Here is a 24559-nt window from a genome sequence, read left to right on the forward strand (position 1 = left end):
ACCCTAAACCCTTTCCTCCATCACAGATGACATAAACAGGATCATGCTTTCTAATTATAAAACATAAGCAGCCGGGCACTGTGGCTCATGCCTGTAATCCCAGCACTTTGAGAGGCTGAGGTGGATGGATCACTTGAGGTCAGGAGTTTGAGACCAGCCTGACCAACATGGTGAATCCCATCTTTACTAAAAATAAAAAATTAGTTGGGCATAGTGGTGCACACCTATAATCTCAGCTACTAGGGAAGGTTAGGCAGGAGAATTGCTTGAACCCTCTGGTGCGGAGGTTGCAGTGAGCCAAGACCATGCCGCTGCATTTCAGCCTGGGTGACAGAGCAAGCCTCCATCTCAAAAAAAACTAAAACAGGAAAAAAATAAAAATAAAACTAAAACTTCAGCATATTACAAAGAATATGATCCCCAAAGAGATTCATGATGAGACCTCTTCAATTCTTCTAATCTTATTTTGGTCATCTTCTCATTTTAAAGTTTTTCTAAGAATGTAAAGCACTAGTTTGTGTCTTTCTCCTTACACTGCCACATCTTGAGATTAAGGGCAATGACAGCATGCTCTTAAAATGTTCTACCTTTATCACCACTTCCAAGACTTTGCTTAAATTGTTCCTTCACTCTGTTGCTTATTTCACCCATCTTTCTAACTTAATACTAATAATAAAGCCACCAGTCAAGGTCTCTTTTTTTTTTTTTTTTTTTTGAGATGGAGTTTCACTCTTGTTACCCAGGCTGGAGTGCAATGGTGTGATCTCGGCTCACTGCAACCTCCGCCTTCTGGGTTCAGGCAATTTTCCTGCCTCAGTATCCTGAGTAGCTGGGATTACAGGCACACATCACCATGCCCAGCTAATCTTTTGTATTTTTAGTAGAGACGGGGTTTCACCATGTTGACCAGGATGGTCTCCATCTCTTGACCTTGCGATCCACCTGCCTCAGCCTCCCAAAGTGCTGGGATTACAGGTTTGAGCCACTGTGCCTGGCGGTCTCATATTTTTAAAATATGATCTAACCCATCCACTTCTGTTCACATCGATCTGTGCATCCTCTAAAGTTGAAAAGCACTTCTAAGTCCATCCTGTGATATTCATCCCAAACTTGTTCTCAATTTAATAAATATTTATTGAGCACAAACTGATAATTTAAGGTTACATCAATAGTTAGTTTTGTCTTCAAATTTTTGAGAGAAAGACTTTTCTCATGCACCTTATGCTATCAGATATGGCTAGAAATATAGATATTTTATTTTCATGGACCAATTTAGAAATCCTAGGTTTAATCTTGTATCTGTAGCTCTTTCCACTACACTGCACCAATGGCTACAGGGCTGAATGGTGACTGGTTTTCTTAAACCTCTACACATGCACAAATGGTCCCCATCTCCAGGATAACTCCCTGCCAAACCAGACAGAACTAAAAAGTATATTGAAAATCTATTGCTCACTTCATAAACGCTGAGTGTGTGAATGCCAGTCAGTGAAAAGAAGTAGTTTTATGAATGCCAGTCAGTGAAGAGAAGTAGTTTTGTGAATGCCAGTCAGTGAAGAGAAGTAGTTTCAGTATCAGAGTAGACAGAGAAAAGATAACAAAAGCAGGAAAAATTAGAAGTCTGATTTTCTATAACACTACCTCTACATGCCCCAAGTCCCTTTGGAGGCAGAGGAGTAAAGGTTAGAGGGCTATCTCTCCCCAGTTGTGGTTATGAGAGACAGCGGTGAATGGTGGGGAGAATGTAGGTGCTGAAGCCCAACAGCCTGGATCTGAATGCTGGCTTTTCTGGTCCCTACACATGGGCCACAGACAAGTTATTCGCCATTTTTAAACCTCACTCACTTCATCTAAAAGTGGGAATAATCATACTATCCATCTCATAGAGCTATGGAATAGAAAAAATAGACTAATTCATGGAACATGCTTAGCACAGTGCCTGGCACATCATGAACAATAAATGTTAACTATTATCCATACTGTCATGATGGCATGCTCATGACTCCAGGTGCCAGTCAACAAGGCTCAAGAAATATGCTTTTACTTTCTAATCTTTTCACAGCTGTACCTAATCATGATGAGCTGTAGCATTACAGAGTTGTAAGAAACCAAACCAGATCTGCTAAAGTTTGTTAAGTGTGTTGACTCTATAAAGAACTGTAAATGTGAAGTGTCATTTCCAATTTGAATAAATACAAAGAGAGATGAAAATCATTTGAGAATGAAGGTATTGACTTGGGAAGAGTTTAAAAGCCTTACACAAGCTGTGATATTGTACATATGTTTTCTCAGTGCTTATGATTTCTGATTTTGTATTTGTAACTTGAGAATGGTTAATCTTCCATGTTTATAAATGGAACCCCATTGTAGTTGATCCTTCCCAGATTGTAAGAAGATCTGATGCTGAAAAAGAAAAAAAAAAGTCTTCGGGCCAATTATTGCCAATTTTTTCTGACGAATGCTATATGATCAAAACTTGCTGTAAACACAGACATCTAGGATGAAGAGGAAACTGTGCTAAGAAAATGGCTCCTGGTAAGAGAGAAGAGAGTTACTGAAGTATATGTGATACTAGGGCCTACCAGGGTAATATGTTGTGTCTGACAAATTCTGTCCTCACTTAAGGCTCTGGGAAAGAGAAAAATTAATTAATTATCTCCCTAAGCAGGTCTAATTCTCTCTTAAAATTTTAGAGGGATAAATAAGCCACCATTTATTTAAAAATAAAAAGCACATGGAAACTTAGTAGGTTATAGATTCCTACCTTATTTTACTATTTCATTCATATTCTCATTCTCACTTTGTCATTTTAGTTTATGCACATTTTAGGACCTCTCACTTAGGCCACAATTATCTAGTGCATCAGCCACTGACTACGGAGCGAGAGAACATAAAATAGCAACTGTAATTGGTATCTGCAAACGTCATGCAATCCCACCCTGACTCAAGACTTCTCTTTCTGTCTCTGTCTGCCCTGGACCAAAGAGCTCCAGCTCTGTCTTCCTGAGGCAGCTGTTGGTTCTCTCTGCATTTTCGCCTAATTCATCCACATCCTCTCTGTTACCTCCTCTGTTTCCTTCACATCTTTTCCCCGTCCTGACTCACAAATCTGCATACTCCTGCTGTTTCTCCTGTCCTGCTCAGTGAACTTGACCTCATTCCCCAGAAGCTGACCTCTTTGGCTTAGCCACAGAGAAGGCTTGCTTGTCAGTTAGTCCATGGCAGCTAAAGCTTGATTTACAGGACCACACTCCTGTCTGATTTCAGCCTCAGAGACAGCAGTGGAAGGCAACCTGGCCCTCGTAAAACATGATCCTTTAAAGGCCTTCACAGAAATAGTATATGAAAATCCTGTTATTACCTCTGAGACTTCTATTATCCCAGTATCACTCATTTATGAAACAGTAAATTTTTTTAAGGACAAAAGAAAAAGTACTTGATCAAGACACCAACAGATATGTCTGCCTTAGCCAAAATCCTGAAAGTTAGCTCAATTAAACCTTCTTAATTAGCTCAGAGAACAATAACTGCTGTTATTCTGACTCAGAGCAATGTTTGTCATCCTTCTATGGAGGTATTTGTGATTTCCCAGACCCTGCCATGGACCTGCAGAGCCTGAACCTCTCAGGAAGGTCCAGGGAATGAGCATTTCAGTTGTTTCCTCACAAGGCAACCTTAAAAAACACAAATGTAAGGAACTAAACAAATTTTCTCATACTATACTCTCAAAATATTGTTTGTTCTCAGGAGCAGGTATTCTTAGCAAGTGAAGAGCAAGACCCAGCTGGAAAAGATCCTTATTTCACAATTCTTACTTTTCATCAATTATACCAAACCCTTTGAGACCACATCATATTCCCAAGACGTAAAATACGCAGTAGTTATTTCAGAGGCATAAAAAGTTGCATTTTAGTATCTATAAATTCTAATGTATTTTAGAAAAAACAACTTGTATTAAACCCATGACTTCATGGATATTACTAAGAAAGGCTAGATTTTAAAAGTTAGACAGTATAGAAATTGATTTAAGAAAAATATTAAATAATCAGGCAAAAGATATAAGGATATGACAAAATTATGAAAATGGCACTAAAATATCTAAAGTTCAGGATCACAGTATTAACTACGTATTGTTTTTTCTTATAAATTGAAGGAAGAAGAGTTGGTTTATAAGGTTAGGTATGTAAGCTCCGATTTAAAATAAGTAAAGATGGCATACTACAAAAAGCATTGAACCTACAGTCAGAAAAGCTGTTTGAATATTGGTTGCCACACCTATGACCTATGTGAATTAAGGCTAGCAACTCAGCATTGTTGAGAATTAACTTCCTAACCTGAGTGATTCCTAAAAGATATATTTGATTCTAAGTTTCCTTCCCTTTCCTTTCTCTTTCTCCCTTTCATTTCTCCTTTCTTTTCCTTTCCTTTCTCTCCTTCCTTCTTCTCCTCCTTTTCTCCTTCCCTCCCTCCCTCCCTTCCTTTTTCCTTTCCTTCCTTCCTTTTCTCCCTCTCTTCCTTCCTTTTCCTTTAGAGAAGTTGTTTCCAACCAAGAGGCAAAATCCCTTTACACATCTTCAGCCCCTGTTCTGTTATCTATATTTTTGCCGTAAAAGTTAGTACATTTCCTGAAGTCAATTCTCTACATTACTGGTAAAAATCCTTAGGGATCTTTGGGAATGCGTTTTCTATAAGAATGTAAATTAATTTATTAACTAGAATGCTATGGATTGCCTTAGAGGGCCTCAGCATGAGAATGGCTGCAGAGTTGCAAAAAGATTCTGATTCTGCTCTGCCTACAAAATCTTCCCCAAGAGATCAGGAGAGCCAGTTGACTCCTCTCTCCTCCTTAGATCCTAAAAGAATTCTTTCTCCAGGATTTGCAGGGAGTCTTCTAGACCAGCTGAAGAAGAGATGATTGATGCAAGCAGCCTGCTTGGCTCCAGGGCCCTGGTTGCACTGAGGAAAGGAAACCTGGACAGTGCTAGACAGGATCAGGAGCCTAGCCTCAAACCCAGGAAAGCAATCCTGATTTTTAGCATCTCCCATGTTAACAGCATCTTTTCTGACCCATCTGCATGATGAGACCTGAGTTCTTCTAGGCAACTTGGCACACACAATAAAGTCCATCTGCCTTTCCATGCACAGCCCTCTTGCCCTTTATTTGTGGTGAGGAGGACATTTGGACACAAGCGTTGGCCAGCCTGGCTAGACAAGTCCTTTTTTCAGATCAGAAGGTGGTGGTGCCGCAGGAGTCTCTGAGCTTCACAGGCAGACCTTCTCAGCTGCCGCCTCACACAATGTCCCAGCTCGGCTGCATCTCTGCCGCATGAGTGGGGGCTGTGTGAACTCGGGAGGGCAACTGTGAATGGCGTAGCATCTGATATGAATTTATCACCGGCTGCTGGTCGGGAGGGGGATCCAGCCAGGGGAAGGGGCTCTGAGTGTTTAATGCACCCTGCCACAACCCAACAGTTTGCCCTAAAGAGCCTTTTACCAATATAAAAGGACAGGGTCAAAAGTAAGTTGACCCCTGACAGAATGTACAATTATTAGAAGAAGGCTGTGTGCGAGCAGCTGCTGGAACCCCACTGACTCTGTATCGGGCTTCCAAGAGTCAGATTATGAATAATCAACTCAAGATTGTTTTCTCCACCCTTCTCAACCTCCCCTCCGCCTCCCCTCAATCTTTTCCTCCTGTTTTGGGCAAGTGCTATTCTATTTCTACAGGAAGAAGCATAGCCCTCCCTAGCAGCTGCAATAATTGTGTTCCTATTGTGATGAAGACCTCCTCCTGGCCACCCCCCTACAAGTGGCCATTGTGAGAGGAGAGTCAGTGATTATACGCTCCCTCTGATGCTTTGGGGGACCCAGCTGCCTAAGTGCTGACACAGGAGTGTGTGGAAGGCCAGGGAAGGGGCTGGTGGAGGTGGAGGCAAGAGGTGGGGGAAACCCACGTCTGTGAGATTGGACTCTGACATACCAGACCTTTTGCATAAGTCAAGCCAAGAACAAATGAGGCATTATCAGGCCCCAGTGTTGAGAGGTCTCATCTCCCTTTGAAGTGGAGCTGAGCATAGGGCTGAGCAGCTTTTCCTCCTTTGGACCAAGCAAGCATCCTTCTTTTGATATGCTACATGCTCATTATCTCTGCCCCATTTAATGATTTTTGATTGAAGGGTGGCGGCTGGGATGCCGAGAGGATCGTTAGAGAGGCTCCATACAGCCAAGCCCATAAGAAAGGCTTTCCTTGTGCCTGGGCCTAAATTTGGAATTTCTTAACAGTGTGCGCTTGTTCTTAGAGGCAGATAAGGGCTGAGCGTGAAATTCTTAATTAAGCAATAAATAGAGAGTGGGGTGTCAGCAGATGTAGCCAGTAGCCATGGCAACAGGAATCACATGGGCAAGAGAGCTGAGACTTGATGTAGGCCTCAGGCCTGGGCCTGACTGACAGCTGAAGAATCCTACAAAGCTTGTAAACCAGATTAATTAGCTGACTAATTATTTCATAGCGTTAATGTAACTAAAAAATAAAAATAGTTCACCATGAACTGAAACATCCTAGGAAAAAAAACAGCAGGGAAAGAGGCAGTGGGAAACTGGCTTTGTAAGGCAGAGACATGAGCAGTCAGTGCATCAAATCGCGTGAAGGGAAAAATGGGCTTGCTGGATTTTTCTCCCAACTTTGCAAATATAAAAGAACACTTGTTCTACAGTCATACCCATTCCCAAGCATGGCATAGAAGCTACGGTAGGGACACGCAATAATAGTTCATCATATTCATAATAGTTTATCACATCATATATTGCTCCTGCGGGGTCCTAACACAAACGAGAGTGCATATAAGTACTTTACTTGTGGTCTGTTTTGTAAGTAGCTCCTTGGGCAAAATTCTCAGTGGCTTTAGAAAGGCAACGTGAACTAATCTCCCTAACAGATATTTTTAAACGAGCGAGTTTATCTTATTCTGTGGCTACCAATTGCTTAAGTCGCATCAGATTTCAGTCATGGGAACAATGTATCATATATGTCGTATTATTGTGAATCTCAGTTGTCTCATAAAAATGTAACAAAATAGAGGGAGATCCTTTCAAAAAGGTTATAACACATACACTGAGTTTATGACACATGATATTGTTAATTTTCTATAAAGAAAGAAAAATTCTAGAGAAATAATCTATCAGGAAAATGTTTACAAAGTAACATAGCACACTAACCACCCTTGAATATGTTTGGGTGTTTTGCGCCACAGTTCCAAAAGACAAGTAAGTATTCTTAACCTTGCTGTGTAAATAAAGCCATTGAGGCATGGAGCAATTATAATGCCATGCCCCAGGTAAAATAACCAGCCAGCCACTGATTAAAACCCTAAGCCCCAAGCTCTGGCCATGAGCTTTCCAAAAAAACTGCACTCTGTGAAACTGTTTGCTGAACAAAGACAAAACTTGCCTTGGTAGAAAAGAAAAATGCAAGGGTCAAAATATATTGTATGTGTAGGATTTTTTTCTTTGTCACTGGGGATCCATGAGACGTGTTCTCCCACAACCCTGCCTAGCACTCCCACCATCCTTTCTGGTCAGTGATCCACAATTATTTAGTGGGCAGCACACTCTAGTGGAGAGATCCAGAGCCAGGAGCTAGAATGCCTGGGTTCAGGTTTTTTCCACTCTCAGCTGGGTCTAAGATGAGTCAGGTATCTTAAATCACGCATGCAACAGCAAAACAGAGGAAATGAAGATAATTGTGATTTTTCCAGAACTTCCTATCCTGGGGGATGTGGTAAAACAATACAAAAGATGGCCCACTTAGAAGTGGTCAACCAGTGAATGAAATTCAGCCAATTGTCAGTGAAGCAGCACTCTCAATGAAATGCAAGCCAAGAAAAGGAACCACACACACCCCAAAAAATCTACTATGGAATTCTGTGGCCCTGAAAGAGATCAAGCAGCTTCCCTACAATAAAATAAACTTCTGTATACACCACATTCCCATGTGTTTCATCCCAGGAATATGTCCACATACACTATGTGGTCTTAACTTTCGCTATCTGCATAGATTGTGTGTTTCATGTAAATTATCTACCTCATGGTTCTGTAAGGGAAAGTGGTCTGAAAAAGACAGTTAATTGAAAGTAACAATCTAATCAATATGTAAAACGCACGGCACAGAACTGCAACTCTACTCCTCGGACTTTTGCTTGGGTACCAGCAACAGCAACTACCATTATGGCACTGGGAAATGCAGTCAGGCACATGGAAAATGTGGAAGTCTAATCACCACCTTGCTATATAGATCTTATAAACTTTACACAGATAATACCCAAAATTACAGCTAAATTTGCACAACCCAGTATTAGCCATGTGGCACACTGCCATGGAGGAGCAGGGTGAGCCTCAGTTCCTCCTGAGTCCTCATACTGTCACCGTGACAGCCCAGAAATGAGAATAGAAGTGGATCACGCCAGTTATCTGCTCCGTACACTCAGAGGATAAAGGTGGCACCAATGACCATAAAAGCTCCTACTGGGAATCCCTTCAAGAAGCAAGAGTCTCCAAGTTTATCAAGCATTCAACAAATCTTCTGCAACTTCTTATTTCTTTTCCAACTCATATTTGAAGGAGGAGATACTAGGATACTCCAATACAAATAATTTTTTAAAAATAAATGTTATCTACCTAATAGAAATGTTTTACATTAAGACATTCATTTGCATCATACATATGCACAGATACAGATGTACATGTACATATAAGCACACATGTACATGCACACAGCTATTTACACAGATGTGAATTTACACCATATGTGTATATAATAGCATAACTTGCTATAAATTCAATTAATAATGCTATCAGAAGGGAAGAAAATCTATAGCTACATGATTTGATTTTTTTTCTTTGTATCATAAATGGGTTTTATTATGTTTCGCTTATTTGAGTATTCAAATTATCTTGCTGTTCACGAACAGAACCTGTGGACAAGACAGCCTCTTTGGAAGCAGGCTAAGTAATGGAAAGAGAGCAATTGAAATTAAAATTTTGTCCCAGAATACATATCAAGTGAATAGCCATAAAGTTAATGGCAACTATTTACTCTTATTTATGACTGTATTTGGCTGAAGTGGTAAAACAATCTCAGAAATCTCTGTCCATTTTAAGTTTTTATCATCTTAGGTTACATTTATGAATGGATCAAATCAGAAATAAAATTTGAATGGTACAATTCAGTGCAAATAAAATATACAACAATCCTTTTGACAAAGACATTAAAAAAAAAAAATACCAAGGGAGCACCGGACTCTCCTCTCTGATGCTATTAAAATGTAACCGTTCTGGAGCTCGCCTGTAGGTCAGACTCACTTGACTTATGGTTAGGCACATGTGAGAGAGGCAAGGAACGGACTCAGGACCATTGCTTCACCTTCTAAAGCCATGGCCACCTTGGATTTACAGCAGAGGCTAGAACCTGTTATGCTAATAAGATCCCCTGACTTTGACCAGGATCTACTAAGAGCAATTCATAACAAAAATGTTGTTCTTACGACCTGTTTCTCCTTTTTACACACAACTGTAGGAAATGGCCTCACAGTGAGCTGAGATTGGAACAAGTAGGTACCAGGGTGCTCAGAGTGACCAATGCTGACATGGTATAGAAAAGGAACATGAAATAAACTCCAGGAAATCAAATGAAGTGGATAGTACTGACTCTCACACTGGGATCCTGTGAAACATGCACAGTAAGAAGATAAGAAAAAACCTTTGACCTCTGGTTCTGCAGTCACAGTAGGGTTCCTGATTCCTTCAACCTCATGCTAATCTTGACGTAAACAGACATGGTCCACCCCTGGTGTTCATATCGGCCCTCCATGCTACTCATCTTCCTGACCTCGGATTTTCATCAAAGGTTTTTCTTCTTGCCTTCAACATAAACCTCAGTCTTAATTCAGCCTCTCTCTGCATTGACACCCTCTATCTTGCACTGTCTACTGTTCCTCATATCAATGGTCATAATCGGCGAAGCGTTTTTTTCTTTTTTTATTTATTTTTGAGATGAGGTCTCAGTCTGTTGCCCAGGCTGAACTGCAGTGGAATGCTCATGGATCACTGCAGGCTCAACCTCCTGGGCTCAAGCTATCCTCCCACCTCAGCTGCCTAAGTAACTGAGACATAAGCATGTGCCACCATGCCTAGCTTTTTTTTGTTTGTTTTTTGTAGAGAGAGGGTTTTGCTTTGCTGCCCTGGCTGGTCTCAAACTCCTGGACTAAAGCACAACATCCATCTTTACATGTGCAATTGTTTCACTACAAACCAATACGACATGCCCTAACATAAAGATATTATTAATAATAACTACCAATATCTACTAAGCATGTTTTGTGGGCTAGACTCTCTGCTCAAGACATTTGCATGTTATTCTTTATTAAATTTCCTATCCTTTGAGGTAGGCCCTATGGTCACACTTCTCTATACAGAAGGAGACTGAGACTTAGACTCTGTGTACGCCAGCTGGTGAGTGTTGGAGCTGGGATTTAAACCCAGGCAGTCGAACTTCAGAGCACACTCACTCAACTGTAACACACAGCTCAGATCCTCAATACTTCACAGTACAAATGTCTGGAATTCAAGGGTGATTGGCAACTTCTGACTATGTGTTCCCAAAACATTCATCCAATTGGATACTTACCCAGATAAGTGAGTTGCCTCAACTGGCTATTGAAAAACCAGTCACAGCCTTGGTTCTGAGCTGGCGATGGAAGAAATGGAAGAGACAGACCCACTCGACTCCCACATTTTAGGAGGATGTCAGGGTAGGGCGGCAAATCTGTGTGCACCAACCACAGGTAATTACCAGGAGCAAAGTTGTCAAAGGTTGCTGAGTACTGGAAGTGAAAGAAAAACACAATAGTGCTCATTTATTAAGGAACCCCCTCATTCTACCCACTCCACCACACCCCCGTCAAGACAACTACAGAGAACACAAATGAGGTAGTTTAGAAATCACGCAGTTCAGACCCAGCTTGTACTTTTCTTGTGGGAAATGGGCCTACTTAAATCTATGTCATAAAAAAATCATAACTAGAGCTGCAAAATCAGACTATGAAGACTGAAAGATGCCCTAAGATTCATCTTGCTTCACAGTCTCAATAACAGAGGAGAAAACCAAGGCCAAGACATGTAAACTGACTTGCCTCAAGTCAAACAGCTAGAAGAGACAAGTCCAGGTCTAGAATGCCTTTCCAGTTTTTCCCATGACTTGATGAGGCAGGCAGTGATAGGCCTGTCATCCATTTATCACAATAATAGCTAACAGTGTTTACTATGCAGTCAGGCACTACTCATTCCAGTCATTCAGTCCTTGAAAGACTCCCCACCCCAATTGTTAGTCTTACTGTCCCATTTTATAGTTGAAGTTCAGTAGCTTGCCCCATATCACAAAGCGGAAGAGTGCTGCATCTGGACATAAACCTAGGGTATCCACCTCCAGAGGCACATCCTACTATTTTCACTGCATGAAAATTCACCAGCATGCTCTCACAGGAATCTCAAGCAACGAAAGAGAAGTGTGCATGCTTTCTGAAAGCATGGTGGGAAGATCAAAAGCAATTCTATTCTGAATTCCTCATAACCATGGCACAGCTCTGTCGCCCTAAGATACACCCTCATGACTGTTAGGGGCAATACGTATGATGAGATAGGAAGAAATACATATGTTAAAAGCATGAAAAGAAGCTTAGAGAATTCCACTAGATTGCTGTTTAAAAATATGGAAAAATGTACCCAATTTCCATGTGGCCATTTCATTTTTTTAAATTTCTTCTAAAAAAAAAATAACAGGATGTGTGTGTAAAACGTGCGAGTTTGTTACATAGGTACATGTGTACCACGGTGGTTTGCTGCACCTATTGACCCAACCTCTAAGTTTCCTCCCCTCACTTCCTACCCCCCACCAGGCCCTGATGTGTGTTGTTCCCCTCTGTGTCCATGCGTTCTCAATGTTCAATTCTCTCTTACGAATGAGAACAGGAGGTTTTTGGTTTTCTGTTCCTGTGTTAGTTTTCTTAGGATAATGGCTTCCAGCTTTATCCATGTCTCTGCAAAGGACATGCTCTCATTCCTTTTTTTGACTGCATAGTATTCCATGATGTAGCTATACTACATTTTCTTTATCCCATCTATCATTGATGAGCATTTGGGTTGGTTCCATGTCTTTGCTATTATAAATAGTGCTGAAATAAACATACATGTGCATGTGTCTTTACAGTATAATGATTTATAATCCTTTGGGTATATAACCAGTAATAGGATTGCTAGGTCAAATGGTATTTCTGGTACTAGATCCTTGAGGAATTGCCACACTATCTTCCACAATGGTTGAATTAATTTACATTCCCACCAGCAGTGTAAAAGCATTCCTATTTCTCTACAGCCTCACCAACATCTATTGTTTCCTGACTTTTTAATAATTGCCATTCTGACTAGCATGAGATGGTATCTCGTTGTGGGTTTGGTTTGCATTTCTCTGATGATCAGTTATGTTGAATTTTTTTTCGTATGTTGGACATGTATATGTCTTCTTCTGAGAAGTGTCTGTTTATATCCTTTGCCCATTTTTTGATAGGATTGTCTTTTTCTTGTAAATATGTTTAAGTTCCTTGTAAATTCTGGATATTAGACTTTTTTCAGATGGATAGATAGCAAAATTTTTCTTCCATTCTGTAGATTGCTTATTCACTCTGATGACAGGTTTTTTTGCTAAGCAGAAGCTCGTTACTTTAATTTGATCTCATTTGTCAATTCTTTCGTTGCAATTGCTTTTGGCATTTTCATCATGAAATCTTTGCCCATGCTCATGTCCTGAATGGTATTGCCTAGGTTTTCTTCTAGAGTTTTTACGGTTTGGGATTTTACATGTAAGTCTTTAATCCATCTGGAGTTGATTTTTGTATAAGGTATAATAAAGGGGTCCAGTTTCAGTTTTATGCATATGGCTAGGCAGTTTTCCCAGGACCATTTACTGAATAAAAGATCCTTCCCCATTGCTTGTTTTTGTCAGGTTTGTCAAAGATCTGATGGTTGTAGATGAGTAGTGTTATTTCTGAAGTCTCTGTTCTGCTCCATTGGTCTATATGGCTGTTTTGGTACCAGTACCATGCTGTTTTGGTTACTGTAGCCTTCTAGTATAGTTTGAAGTCAGATAACGTGATGCCTCCAGCTTTGTTATTTTGTTAGGATTGTCCTGGTTATAAATTACTTTGGGCAGTATGGCCATTTTCACAATACTGATTCTTTCTATCCAAGAGCATGGAATATTTTTCCATTTGTTTATGTTCTCTCTTATTTCCTTGAGCAGTGGTTTGTAGTTCTCCTTGAAAAGGTCCTTCACATTGCTTTTTAGCTATATTTCTATGTATTTTATTCTCCTTGTAGTGATTATGAATAGCTCACTCATGACTTGGCTCTCTGCTTGCCTGTTGTTGTTGTAAAGGAATGCTTGTGGTTTTTGCACATTGATTTTGTATCCTAAGATTTTGCTGAAGTTGCTTATCAGTTCAAGAAGTTTTTCAGCTGAGATGATGGGGTTTTCTAAATATAAAATCATGTCATCTGCAAATAGAAACAACTTGAATTTCTCTCTTCTTATTTGAATATACTTTATTTCTTTCTCTTTCCTTACTATCTGGCCACAACTTCCAATACTATGTTGAATAGGAGTGGTGAGAGAGGGCATCCTTTTCTCATACTGGTTTTCAAAGGGAATGCTTCTAGCTTTTGCCCATTCAATATGATATTGGCTGTGGGTTTGTCATAAATAGCTCTTATTATTTTGAGAGCTGTTCCATCAATACCTAGTTTATTGAGAGTTTTTAACATGAAGGGATGTTGAATTTTATCAAAGGCCTTTTCTGAATCTATTGAGATAATCAAGTGGTTTTTGTCTTTGGTTCTGTTTATGTCATGAATTATGTTTATTGATTTATGTTAAACCAGCCTTGCATCCCAGGGATGCAGCCAACTTGATCATGGTGAAAAAGTCTTTTGATATGTTACTGGATTTGGTTTGCCAATATTTTATTGAGGATTTTCACATTGATGTTCATCAGGGATATTGGCCTGAAATTTTCTTTTTTTATTGTGTCTCTCCCACTTTTGGTAGCAGGATGATGCTGGCTTCATAAAATGAGTTAGAGAGAAGTCCCTCCTTTGCAATTGTTTGAAATTGTTTCAGAAGGAATGATACCAGCTTCTCTTTGTACTGCTGGTAGAATTCGGCTGTGAATTCATCTAGTCCTCAGCTTTTTGTGGTTGGTAAGCTATTAATTACTGCCTCAATTTCAGAGTTTGTTATTGGTCTATTCAGGGATTCAGTTTCTTCTTGGTTTGGTCTTAGTAAAGTGTTTGTGTCCAGGAATTTATGCATTTCTTCTAGATTTTCTAGTTTATTTGCACAGACCTGTTTACAGTATCCTCTGGTGGCAGTTTTTATTTCTGTGGGGTCAGGGGTGATATCCCTTTTATCCCTTTTTATTGTGTCTATTGTGTCTCTTCTTTATTAGTCTAGCTAGCAGTCTATCTATTATGTTAATTTAAAAAAAACAGCTCCTGGATTTATTGATTTTTTGGGAGGTTTTTCATGTCTCTGTCTCCTTCAGTTCTGCCCTGATCTAACTTATTTATTGTTTTCTGCTAGCTTTTGGATTAGTTTGCTCTCACATCTCTAGATCTTAATTGTGATGTTAGGGTATTGATTTGAGATCTTTCTAGCTTTCTGATATGGGCATTTAGTGCTATAAATTTCCCTCTTAACACTGCTTTAGCTGTGTCCCAGAGATTCCAATTCATTGTCTCTTTGTCCCCTTTGGTTTCAAAATAGTTCTTTATTTCTGTCTTAATTTCATTATTTGCCCAGGAGTCATTCAGGAGAAGGTTGTTTAATTTCCATGAAATTGTGTGGTTTTGAGTGAGTTTCTTAATCCTGAGTACTAATTTGATTGTACTGTGGTCTGAGAGACTGTTATGATTTAAGTTATTCTGCATTTGCTGAGGAATGTTTTACTTCCAATATGTGGTAGATTTTGGAATAAGTGCCACAGAAGAATGTACGTTCTGTTGATTTGGAGTAGAGAGTTCTGTAGATGTCTACTAGGTCCACTTGATCCAGTGCTGAGTTCCAGTCCTGAATATCTTTGTTAATTTTCTGTCTTGTTGATCTGTCTAATACTGACATTGGGGTGTTAAAGTCTTCCACTATTATTGTGCGGTAGTCTAAGTCTCTTCGTCTTAAGTCTAAGTCTAAGAACTTGCTTTATGACTTGGGTGCTCTTGTATTGGGTACATGTATATTTAGAATAGCTAGCTCTTCCTGTTGAATTGTTCCCTTCACCATTATGTAATGCCTTTCTTTGTCTTTTTTTAAATCTGTGTTGGTTTAAAGTCTGTTTTATCAAAGACTAGGATTGCAACCCCTACTTATTTTTTTCTTTCCATTTGCTTGGTAAGTTTTCCTCCATCACTTTATTTTGAGCCTGTGTGTGTCTTTGCACATAAGATGGGTCTCCTGAATAGAGCACACTGATGGGTTCTTGACTACTTATCCAATTTACCAGTCTGTATCTTTTAATTGGGGCATTTAGCCCATTTACATTTAAGGACAGTATTGTTATGTGAATTTGATCCTGTCATCATGATGCTATTTGCTTGTTTTCCACACTAGTTGATGCAGTTTCTTCATAGAATCATTGGTCTATATACTTTGGTGTGTTTTTGTAGTGGCTCATACCAGTTTTTTTTTCTTTCTATATTTAGTGCTTCTTTCAGGAGCTCTTTAGGGCAGGCCTGGTGGTAATGAAATCCCTCAACATTTGCTTATCTTCACTTATGAAGCTTAGTTTGGCTGGATATGAAATTCTGGGTTGAAAAGTCGTTTCTTTAAAAATGTCGAATATTGGCCCCCAATATCTACAGGCTTGTAGAGTTTCTGCTGAGAAGTCTGCTGTTAATCTGTTGGGCTTCCCTTTTTAAGTGAGCTGGCCTTTCTCTCTGGCTGCCTTTAACAGTGTTTTCTTCATCTTGACCTTGGAGAATCTGATGATTATGTGTCTTGGGGTTGAACTTATCATGGAGTCTCCTACTGGTGTTCTCTGTATTTCCTAAATTTGCATGTTGGCCTGTCTTGCTAGGTTGGTGAAGTTCTCCTAGATAACATCCTGAAGTTTGTTTTCCAGTTTTTTTCCATTCTCCCTGTCTCCTTCTGGTACTCCAATCAATCATAGGTTCAGTCTTTTTATGAAGTCCCATGATTCTTGGAGGCCTTGTTCATTCCTTTTCATTCTTTTTTTCTCTATTCTTATCTGCATGTCTTATTTCAGTGAGATGATCTTCAAACTCTGATATCCTTTCTTCCACTTGGTTAATTCAGCTGTCGATACTTGTATATGCTTCACAAAATTCTTGTGCTATGGTTTTTGGCTCCATCAGATTGTTTATGTTTCTCTCTAAACTGGATATTCTAGTTTGCAATTCCTCTAATCATTTTCAAGATTCTTAGCTTCTTTGGATTGGGTTAGAACATGCTCCTTTAGTTCATCATAGTTTTTTATTACCCATCTTCTGAAGCCTACTTCTGTCAATTCATCCATTTTATCCTCCACCCAGTTCTCTGCCCTTGATAGAGAGACACTGTGATCATTTGGAGAAGAGGCACTCTGGTCTTTCTGGTTTTCAGCATTTTTTCATTGATTCTTTCTCATCTTTCTGAGTTTGTCTAGTTTTGGCCTTTGAGGTTGCTGATCCTTGGATGGGGTTTTTGTGGGGGCCTTTTTGCTGTTGTTGATAATGATGCTGATGATGCTGTTGACACTTTCTGCTTGTTTGTTTTTCTTTCAGGTCCTTCTTCCATAGGGCTGCTGCCGTTTGCTGGGGATTCACTTCAGGCCATATTCATCTGATTTGCTCCTGTGCCTGGAGATGTCACTCAAGGAGGCTAAAGAATAGCAAAGATGGGTGCCTGTTACTTCTTCTGGGACCTCTGACCTCAAGGGGCACCAACCTGATGACAGTAGGATCACTCCTCTATAGAGTGTCTGACAACCCCTGTTGGAGGGTTCACCCAGTTTGCTGGCATATGGAGCAGGACCCATTTAACGAAGCACTTTGTCCCTGGGTTGAGAGGGTGTGTTTCACTGGGGGCAATTCACTTGTCTGAGCTTCCTGGATTCCTTGGAACTACCAGGAGTAGAGGCTAAGTCTGCAGGTCCACAGAGACTACCCCCTCCCACGAGGGACTCATGCCCAGGGAGATCTGAATTTTGTCCCTGAGGCTCTGGCTGGAGTTATCAGAGATCCTGTGGGGAAGCTCTGCCCACTGAGGAAGGACGGTTCAGAGTTAGGCCTGAAGAGGCACTCTGGCTGCAGACCGCCATGGCTGGTGTGCTGGGCTGTGGGGACAAGACTGGGACAAAGCTGTCCAGCCTCCCTGGCTCCGGCTGGGGAAAAGTACAGCCTAGAGCTATAGAAATGGGTGTCACCCTTCCCCCACCCAGGGAGCTTAGCATGTTAGACAGTCACAGGTCCCAGCGGTGGCTGCTGCCTCTCCTCCAAGGAGCTCAAACGGCTTAGACAGCAGGCAGCAGAAGCCGATTCTGGTCGCCCCTCCCCCTGGAAGTTTGGTAGGCTTAAGTAGATTCCAGCTGAGAGGCTGTAAGAGTCTGTGTGTTCTGGGCTTAGGACACCAGGTCCTGGTGATGTGGGTTCACAAGTAGGATCTTCCTATCCATGGGTTGCACAATTCCGTGGAAAAAGCAGTTTTCACGGCTGGGTAGTGTACTCACTTACTGCCTTCCATGGCTGGAGGACGGGGGTCCCCTTCCCACACTGCTCTTCCTTCTGTGGTTCACACCAGCCTTCTAGTCGATTTTGATGAGTGAACCTGGATACCTTGGTTGCCAATGAAGACTTCATACGCTTACTATGTTTTTATTTATTTATTTATTTCCAATGGGAGCCTTCGACTGTCTCTGCTTGTAGTAGGCCATGTTGCCACATGGCCATTTCTATCTTCACTGCTGTTGTCTCCCTTAACCCAATCCAGCCTGGGGACTCAGACTTCTATTTGCAAGCTAATCTTTGACCACAAGGTGGCAGTATGCAATGTAGAAATGCTTTGGTAAGGCATTTTCTCTGGCTACAAACACTTCTCTCTAGGGTAAATTGGCTATTAACCAGTAATTTTTTAAGAAATGCAATTCTATAAGATCTGTAGAGGTTGTTTCTCATTGTATTAACAAGTTCAAATTTTTAGGCGGAACCATTCTACATTCACAGTAACACAAAAATAGTTTCTAAAATTTTCAAGTTAAAACAGAAACCAAATCTTATATATAGCTTATATTCATCTGGCCAAAATGCTACTGCAGTTTTCTTTATCAGCGTTAGAATATTCCAAGACTTTCAATGACAAGATAAACTGCTCCCCTTTCAACCCATTTGTTTTCAATCTCAAAGAAAGAAAGATAAGAACCCATGAGAATGGGACATATCGACTAATGAATTGGGTTACCTGCAGAGATCTGTTGATCCACAGGTTCTCAAAATGCAATGAGTAGGTCTCTTGGTCCAAGAGCAGGGCCATCCAGCCATAAGGGTTAGACAATGTATCACGTACATAATTGACAGTGGTTGTTTTATTTCTGCTGTCAGTCATGGTTAAATCACAAGAAACCTCAGGAGCATTTGCTCTAGAGTGATTTTAAAAGGAAAAAAAAAATGAGTTGCAAGATTATTTGCTCATTCTGAATCCAATGCACTCCTCTTCTGTCAATAGCAATCATCTTTCTATTTTCTCCATATATGAATTAGGCCCTCTTTAGTTGTATGTCTACGAAGGTTTTAGCAATCACTGCCTGAGTAAAAACAACACAGTGGCCAGTTTCCACTGGATCATTTGCCTATCACAATGGCCTGGTGAACTGGAGGTGGTGACTGTCAAATCTTTTTTTTTTTTTTTTTGACACAGAGTTTTGCTTTTGTTGCCCATGCTGAAGTGCAATGGCACAATCTTGGCTCACTGCCACCTCTGCCACTAATAAATGTCACATTAATGAATTTGTGTGAGCCAGGACTATATACTATAATTTTAACAAAGAAATGTCTATAGCCAGAATTTTGCCTTGGACCAGATTTATCGCAGAAGAAAACATTATTGGTAACTGGATATTTACATAAGGAACAATTGACAGACACCTGGGCCCCTGAAGCATCTAGGTGCTGAGACTCTCAGCAGGCTAGCTCCAAATACCCCACAGGAGTGGCTTCAGCAACCTTCTCTAGAATAATGAGGTAACCTGCTCATCTTCTGCGGGCTTGTGTAATGCCTAGTGGTCACTCCTACTACAGTACCTATGTGGTCTTGGATTTGCTTTTTTGAAAACATAGACTATAAGATCCATAAGTTAGAGGTGTTTTCCCCTTTCTTATTGGTATCCTCTGCCCTGGCACAGGGCCCAGCACACAATGGCACCCAAATCATATTTGTTATATGAATGAAAAATGAATAGATGGGATCTTCCAAAAGCAGCCAGTGACATTTTCTAAAGTAAAGTGTTCTAGAAGAACCACATTTTACCAAATGAGGAAACTGAGGCAGTGTAGAGCAAAAGCAATATGTATCACGTAATAGAACTAGAAATCTGTGAATCCAGTCACCCAACGTATTCTATATAGCCATCCCAGAAAATGATTCTTAAGACTTCATTAAAACATAGATTTAGCCAATGATTAGACCCTAAAAGATAATCAAAGTGGACCTAAAGAAATAAAGCAAAAGCCAGGAAAAAAAAATCAATACACATTATGACTGTTCTTCCTCCTTTGGTTTAGTTTTCATGAAAATCTTTGACTGTGACATTTTGCTGCAGGCAGATAATTAAATTCTCAAAGTAAGGGAAATGAGACAAAAGAGGACATTGAGTTTTCACAGAGAGATGGGGCATGAGTATATCTAAAGCCAAATTATAAGCCAGTGGAATATTACAAAAAGGAACTTTTTTTTTTTAAGTGTTGCACGTCTGGACACTGGAACCAAATGGCTATCAACTGAAATCTAGATCAGAACCCAGTAGATGTATAAACCTGGGCAAATTTCAGACCCTTTTTAACATTTAGATTCCTTTCTTTTTAAAATGGAGGCAACAATAGAATAGATCTCATATAGGTACTATGAAATATAATGGTAATCTACACAAAGCACTCAACAAGGCCAACAATGTCTACTTAGATGTCTTTTAAGAAAGAACCTCAAATATGCTAGATTTACCATTCTGCACTACTTATTTGAATGTCTAGAGGTTTATTCAGGATATCTGGTCATTTAAAAACACCCGAAACCCTTCCATGGTACAGATCACTGAGCCTGACAATGTAGCACTTGACACGTATTTCTTGTAAGATTAAATGTATTTGTTTCATTCGTTAATTAATGAAATGAAAGGGATGAAAAATGCTCAGGGCATTTGGGAATGAAAGAACTACTCTTTTTTCCAGATTTCCCTATGCAGCATTAACAGAACTTTTACAGATCTCGGAGGAGGGGAAAATTTCTTCCTTTCTTTGGGTTTTAGATACTTAGGTTTGTTATCCACCCCTCCCTACCCAACCCCTTCAGGATTTATATGGGAACTAATGGACAATTCTCAACCTATATTCTTAGAATCAGAATGAACACAAAGATCATCTGTTCTAACTTCCAATCCAATGCAGGAATTCCCACTGAGACATTTTATCCCTCCCCTCTTTCAGTTACACGGTGTTCACGTCTTCAAATAGAAAACATTCTATTTCTGGAATTTAGTTTTAAATTATAAACTTTAGAAAAGCTTTAAAATGTTAAATTGCCCTTCTTAAAATTTCCAGCCATTTTCCCTCAGTCAACATGGCTCTCTCTTCCCTTGATGGAAACCATGAGTCCCATAGTCCCAGGATATTGTCCAGTAAAAATTTGGCCCAACTATTTAGCAAATGAAAATAAGCTTCAGGGACATAAACGTAAAACAAATATGATACGAAGAGGTAAGTTAGAACTTAAGAAATATCAAAATTGGCTACAGTAAGGACTGTGATCAGTAAATAAAATACATTAGAAATATCTAAATTTCCTGGAGTACAGAGAATGATTTTAAGAGTTTCAGGTTCCAAAAGTATATCCTTCCATCTTTTACTGAGATATACAGGCTTGGAAAAATGAATCACAAGACCTAAATCCACGAGAGATTAATCGATAAATCAGAATTTTTGGTTAATGATTTACAATAAAAATAAAAGTGCCTTTCATATAGTGAGAGTCAACCAAATATTTTCTGAATGAATAAACAAGTGTTTTATGCACTGGAACACTCCAACTGGTTATGTAGTAACATTTCTCCCCAACTTGGAAGTCTACCTAGAAAACCACATGAAGGTCAAGAGATTTCTTGCAAACTTATTTTCAAAAGAAATTAGCAGCTGGGGGATCCTGAGCTATTAGAGCTTGATACAATTAACCCCATATCAGTAGGATATTTGCCAAGAGGGCAAACACAGTTAGTGGCCAGAAAACTTCTCCTGGTCACATACAAGCAATATGCACTAATAATGGTCTCTGGTCTAGGAAAATGCTATGATTTCCTTGAAAATTCATGTTTCTTCTATCCTAGTCAAGTGCTCTCAATTAAATCACTTTTTAAAATAGTTTTATCTTTACTATAAACCAGAAGAAGAACTCCATCCAAATGCATCCATCTGTTCACATTTAATTCCTCCTGCCTCACCTATCTTCTCATGCACATCACTTTGATCATAAAAAAAGGAACCTCAATATGTGATGATACAAACAATTGGGTAGATATTTCCAGAAATACTGCTAATTCCAGCAATGTGATCCCAAGAATTTCCCTGGTCACCTTGACTAGACTTAATTGTTCCTGAAATTTCAATTAATACATTTATAGACCAATTTATAGGATGTTATTTTCCCTGACTCAGTTTCTATAGATTACAGTTTCAATTATTGAAGGGAGCATTTTTCAGATCACCTCTCTGGTTTCTGAAGGCCCAAACAAATATGGCCCCTCTTCAAATAGTGTCAAACTGCTAACTGGTAGCATTCATTTGGTTTTATTTGTCTTTGAAAACATTGTACCTTCCTTTTGTTGTTCCTTTCCTTCCAGTCAGAATCCAATTATCTGAAGCAAACTCCTTGGCCAACCAGAGATATACCATAACACAGTGTTGTTCTAAAGTACCCTTTTTTTTTTTTTTTTTTTTTTTGAGACAGAGTCTCACCCTATCGCCCAGGCTAGAGTGCAGTGGCACAATCTCGGCTCACTGCAACCTACACCTTCCTGATTCAAGTGATTTTTCTGCCTCAGCCTCCTAAGTAGATGGGATTACAGGAGCACACCACCATGCCTGGCTAATTTTTATATTTTTAGTAGACACAGGGTTTCACCATGTGAGCCAGGCTGGTCTCGAACTCCTGACCTCAGGTGATCCACCCACCTTGGCATCCCGAAGTGCTGAGATTACAGGCCTAAATTATCCTTTCTTATTTCTTTTTTATGCACTCTTTCAGAGCCTTGATTCTGTGGAGTTCACCTCACCCATCTCAACTAAGGTTTATTAGGGATGCAATTTCGCAGGCACTCATGTACAGCACCAGCTTTCCATAGTGTGATACAGGTAGAGAAGGAGGTTATCATATATACAACACTTTTATCACAGCTGGTAGTAGAAAGGCTCATATGGTAAGCATTCAGATATGCTATCCATTCTGAAAAGCAAATCAAAATGCAAAAGACCTGTCTTTCAACAGGCAAGATGCCTTGTACTGTCCATCACCAGGGGCCAAAAATTCAGTCAGATCATCTCCTGTCCTCCTAGACCAAATGCCAGAATTGACCATGGTGGGCTCTTCTGAAAAGCACCAAAAGAACATCAAGAGTCAAAAAACACCATGAAGAGAACTTACCAACCATAATTACTACAATTTTCACTTGCCCTAAATAGCCACCAATTTCCCCATGCCCTAAATAGCCACCAATCTCCCTCTCCTTACTGTTAATGAAGCAAAGGAGCACAAAAGTATTTCTAATTTGGAGGAGCCAAGGGAGTCTGCATGGGCCATTAGCAGCAGAGAGCTTCATTACTAGGGGAAGAAGTCTCTCCCTGAACTTCTCATGGCTTTATGTGCAAGAAATCAGGAGGCAACCAGTCTGTTTTAAATGTTAACCCTTAACTCTGCATCAGCAACAGCTCCTCCTGTCTATGATCAAAGAGACAAGAGCGCTGTAAGCCTTACATGTTGTTTTCCCTTTTCTGTGGGCTGCCGTAATATTTGCTTGTTTCATTTATTTTATTTTTTATTTTACTATTATTATTTGAGTTGGAGTTTCACTCTTATTGCCTAGGCTGGAGTGTAGTGGCATAATCAGCTCACTGCAACCTCCGCCTCCTGGGTTCAAGCAATTCTCCTGCCTCAGACTCCTGAGCAGCTGGGATTACAGGTGCTACCATGCCCAGCTAATTTTTTGTATTTTTAGTACAGATGGCGTTTAGTTCAGGCTGGTCTCAAACTCTGGACCTCAGGTGATCCATCCGTCTAGCCTCCCAAACTGCTGGGATTACAGGCATGAGCCACCATGCCCAGCCAAACCTGTTTTTAATTCAGGGAAATGTTCCATTAGAAATATAACACTATCACTTGGTAAAAACTTCCTGGTCAAAGTCCCAACTTACCATAATAGTTACTTAAACAGTTATGTAACTTAGTGCCCATGTACCGTGAAGAACCATTGAATCCCACAAGGGATTTGTTAGGCAATCAACAATACCAATGAGAGCATATATTAACTCCTGGGTTTTGTTTACCATTAGCTTACTTTTTCTGAGAGTGCATATCTTTGTGTATTAAAGACAAGCATTGCACTGAGCTCTAATTGCTCGTGATTTGAAACAACGGTGAAATAAATCCTTTATAATTATCCATCTCCTAAGCCAGACACACCACAATACCTAGCCTCAAATGGTGTTGCAAAAATCTTCTGAATATTCGTGCTTGCTGCTGTCATTCTCATCTTTTACTGCACAAAACGAAAGAAAAGTCAAAATTATAAGCACAGCCAACAGATTTCTGTGGCATGGTTTTGCATGCACATCCTTTAAAAATATACCATGCTCATAACAGTCCTTGTCACAGCACCACTATTCTATCTGCTGACCTGCCACCATTCCATAATATTTCATTATCATTGTATCATTATGTTTTTCCATTCATAGTCTTATGGATTCAGAAACACTTAAATATGTCTCCTCTAAGGAAGTATCTACGGTTTTTGCAACATGGTTATCTGCTGTTATATTAAGACAATATTTCTTGCCCATTCTATCTTACACCATGAAAAAAAGCAATAGATGCCCATTATCCTGCTTTGGGTGACCATATACCGTTGCATCTCTACTTTTGATTTGCTGAGTACAATTGGAATGGCTGCTTGAGAACATGAGAGCACTGTCACTGAAGCAATGCAACCAG

The 24559-nt window shown here is 39.9% G+C and overlaps 1 protein-coding gene across 15 annotated transcripts in view; it reads right to left on the bottom strand.

Annotated features, from left to right (window-relative positions):
* Positions 1-24559, bottom strand: part of PKHD1 (PKHD1 ciliary IPT domain containing fibrocystin/polyductin) — a 553193-nt gene that overhangs the window by 306992 nt on the left and 221642 nt on the right. For all 15 annotated transcript variants that reach the window (XR_012517272.1, XR_012517273.1, XM_074397885.1 and 12 more), the window contains 2 exons: positions 18554-18731; positions 10682-10877 (listed from right to left, as the gene is read on the bottom strand). Coding sequence is in view for 13 of the 15 variants with exons in the window: in XM_074397885.1 (XP_074253986.1) it covers positions 10682-10877; positions 18554-18731 (374 nt within the window). In the remaining 2 variants the exon portion in view is untranslated. The remainder of the gene's footprint in view (positions 1-10681; positions 10878-18553; positions 18732-24559) is intronic.

The sequence above is a fragment of the Saimiri boliviensis genome, chromosome 4, assembly GCF_048565385.1.
Source record: "Saimiri boliviensis isolate mSaiBol1 chromosome 4, mSaiBol1.pri, whole genome shotgun sequence".
Lineage (NCBI taxonomy): Eukaryota > Metazoa > Chordata > Mammalia > Primates > Cebidae > Saimiri > Saimiri boliviensis.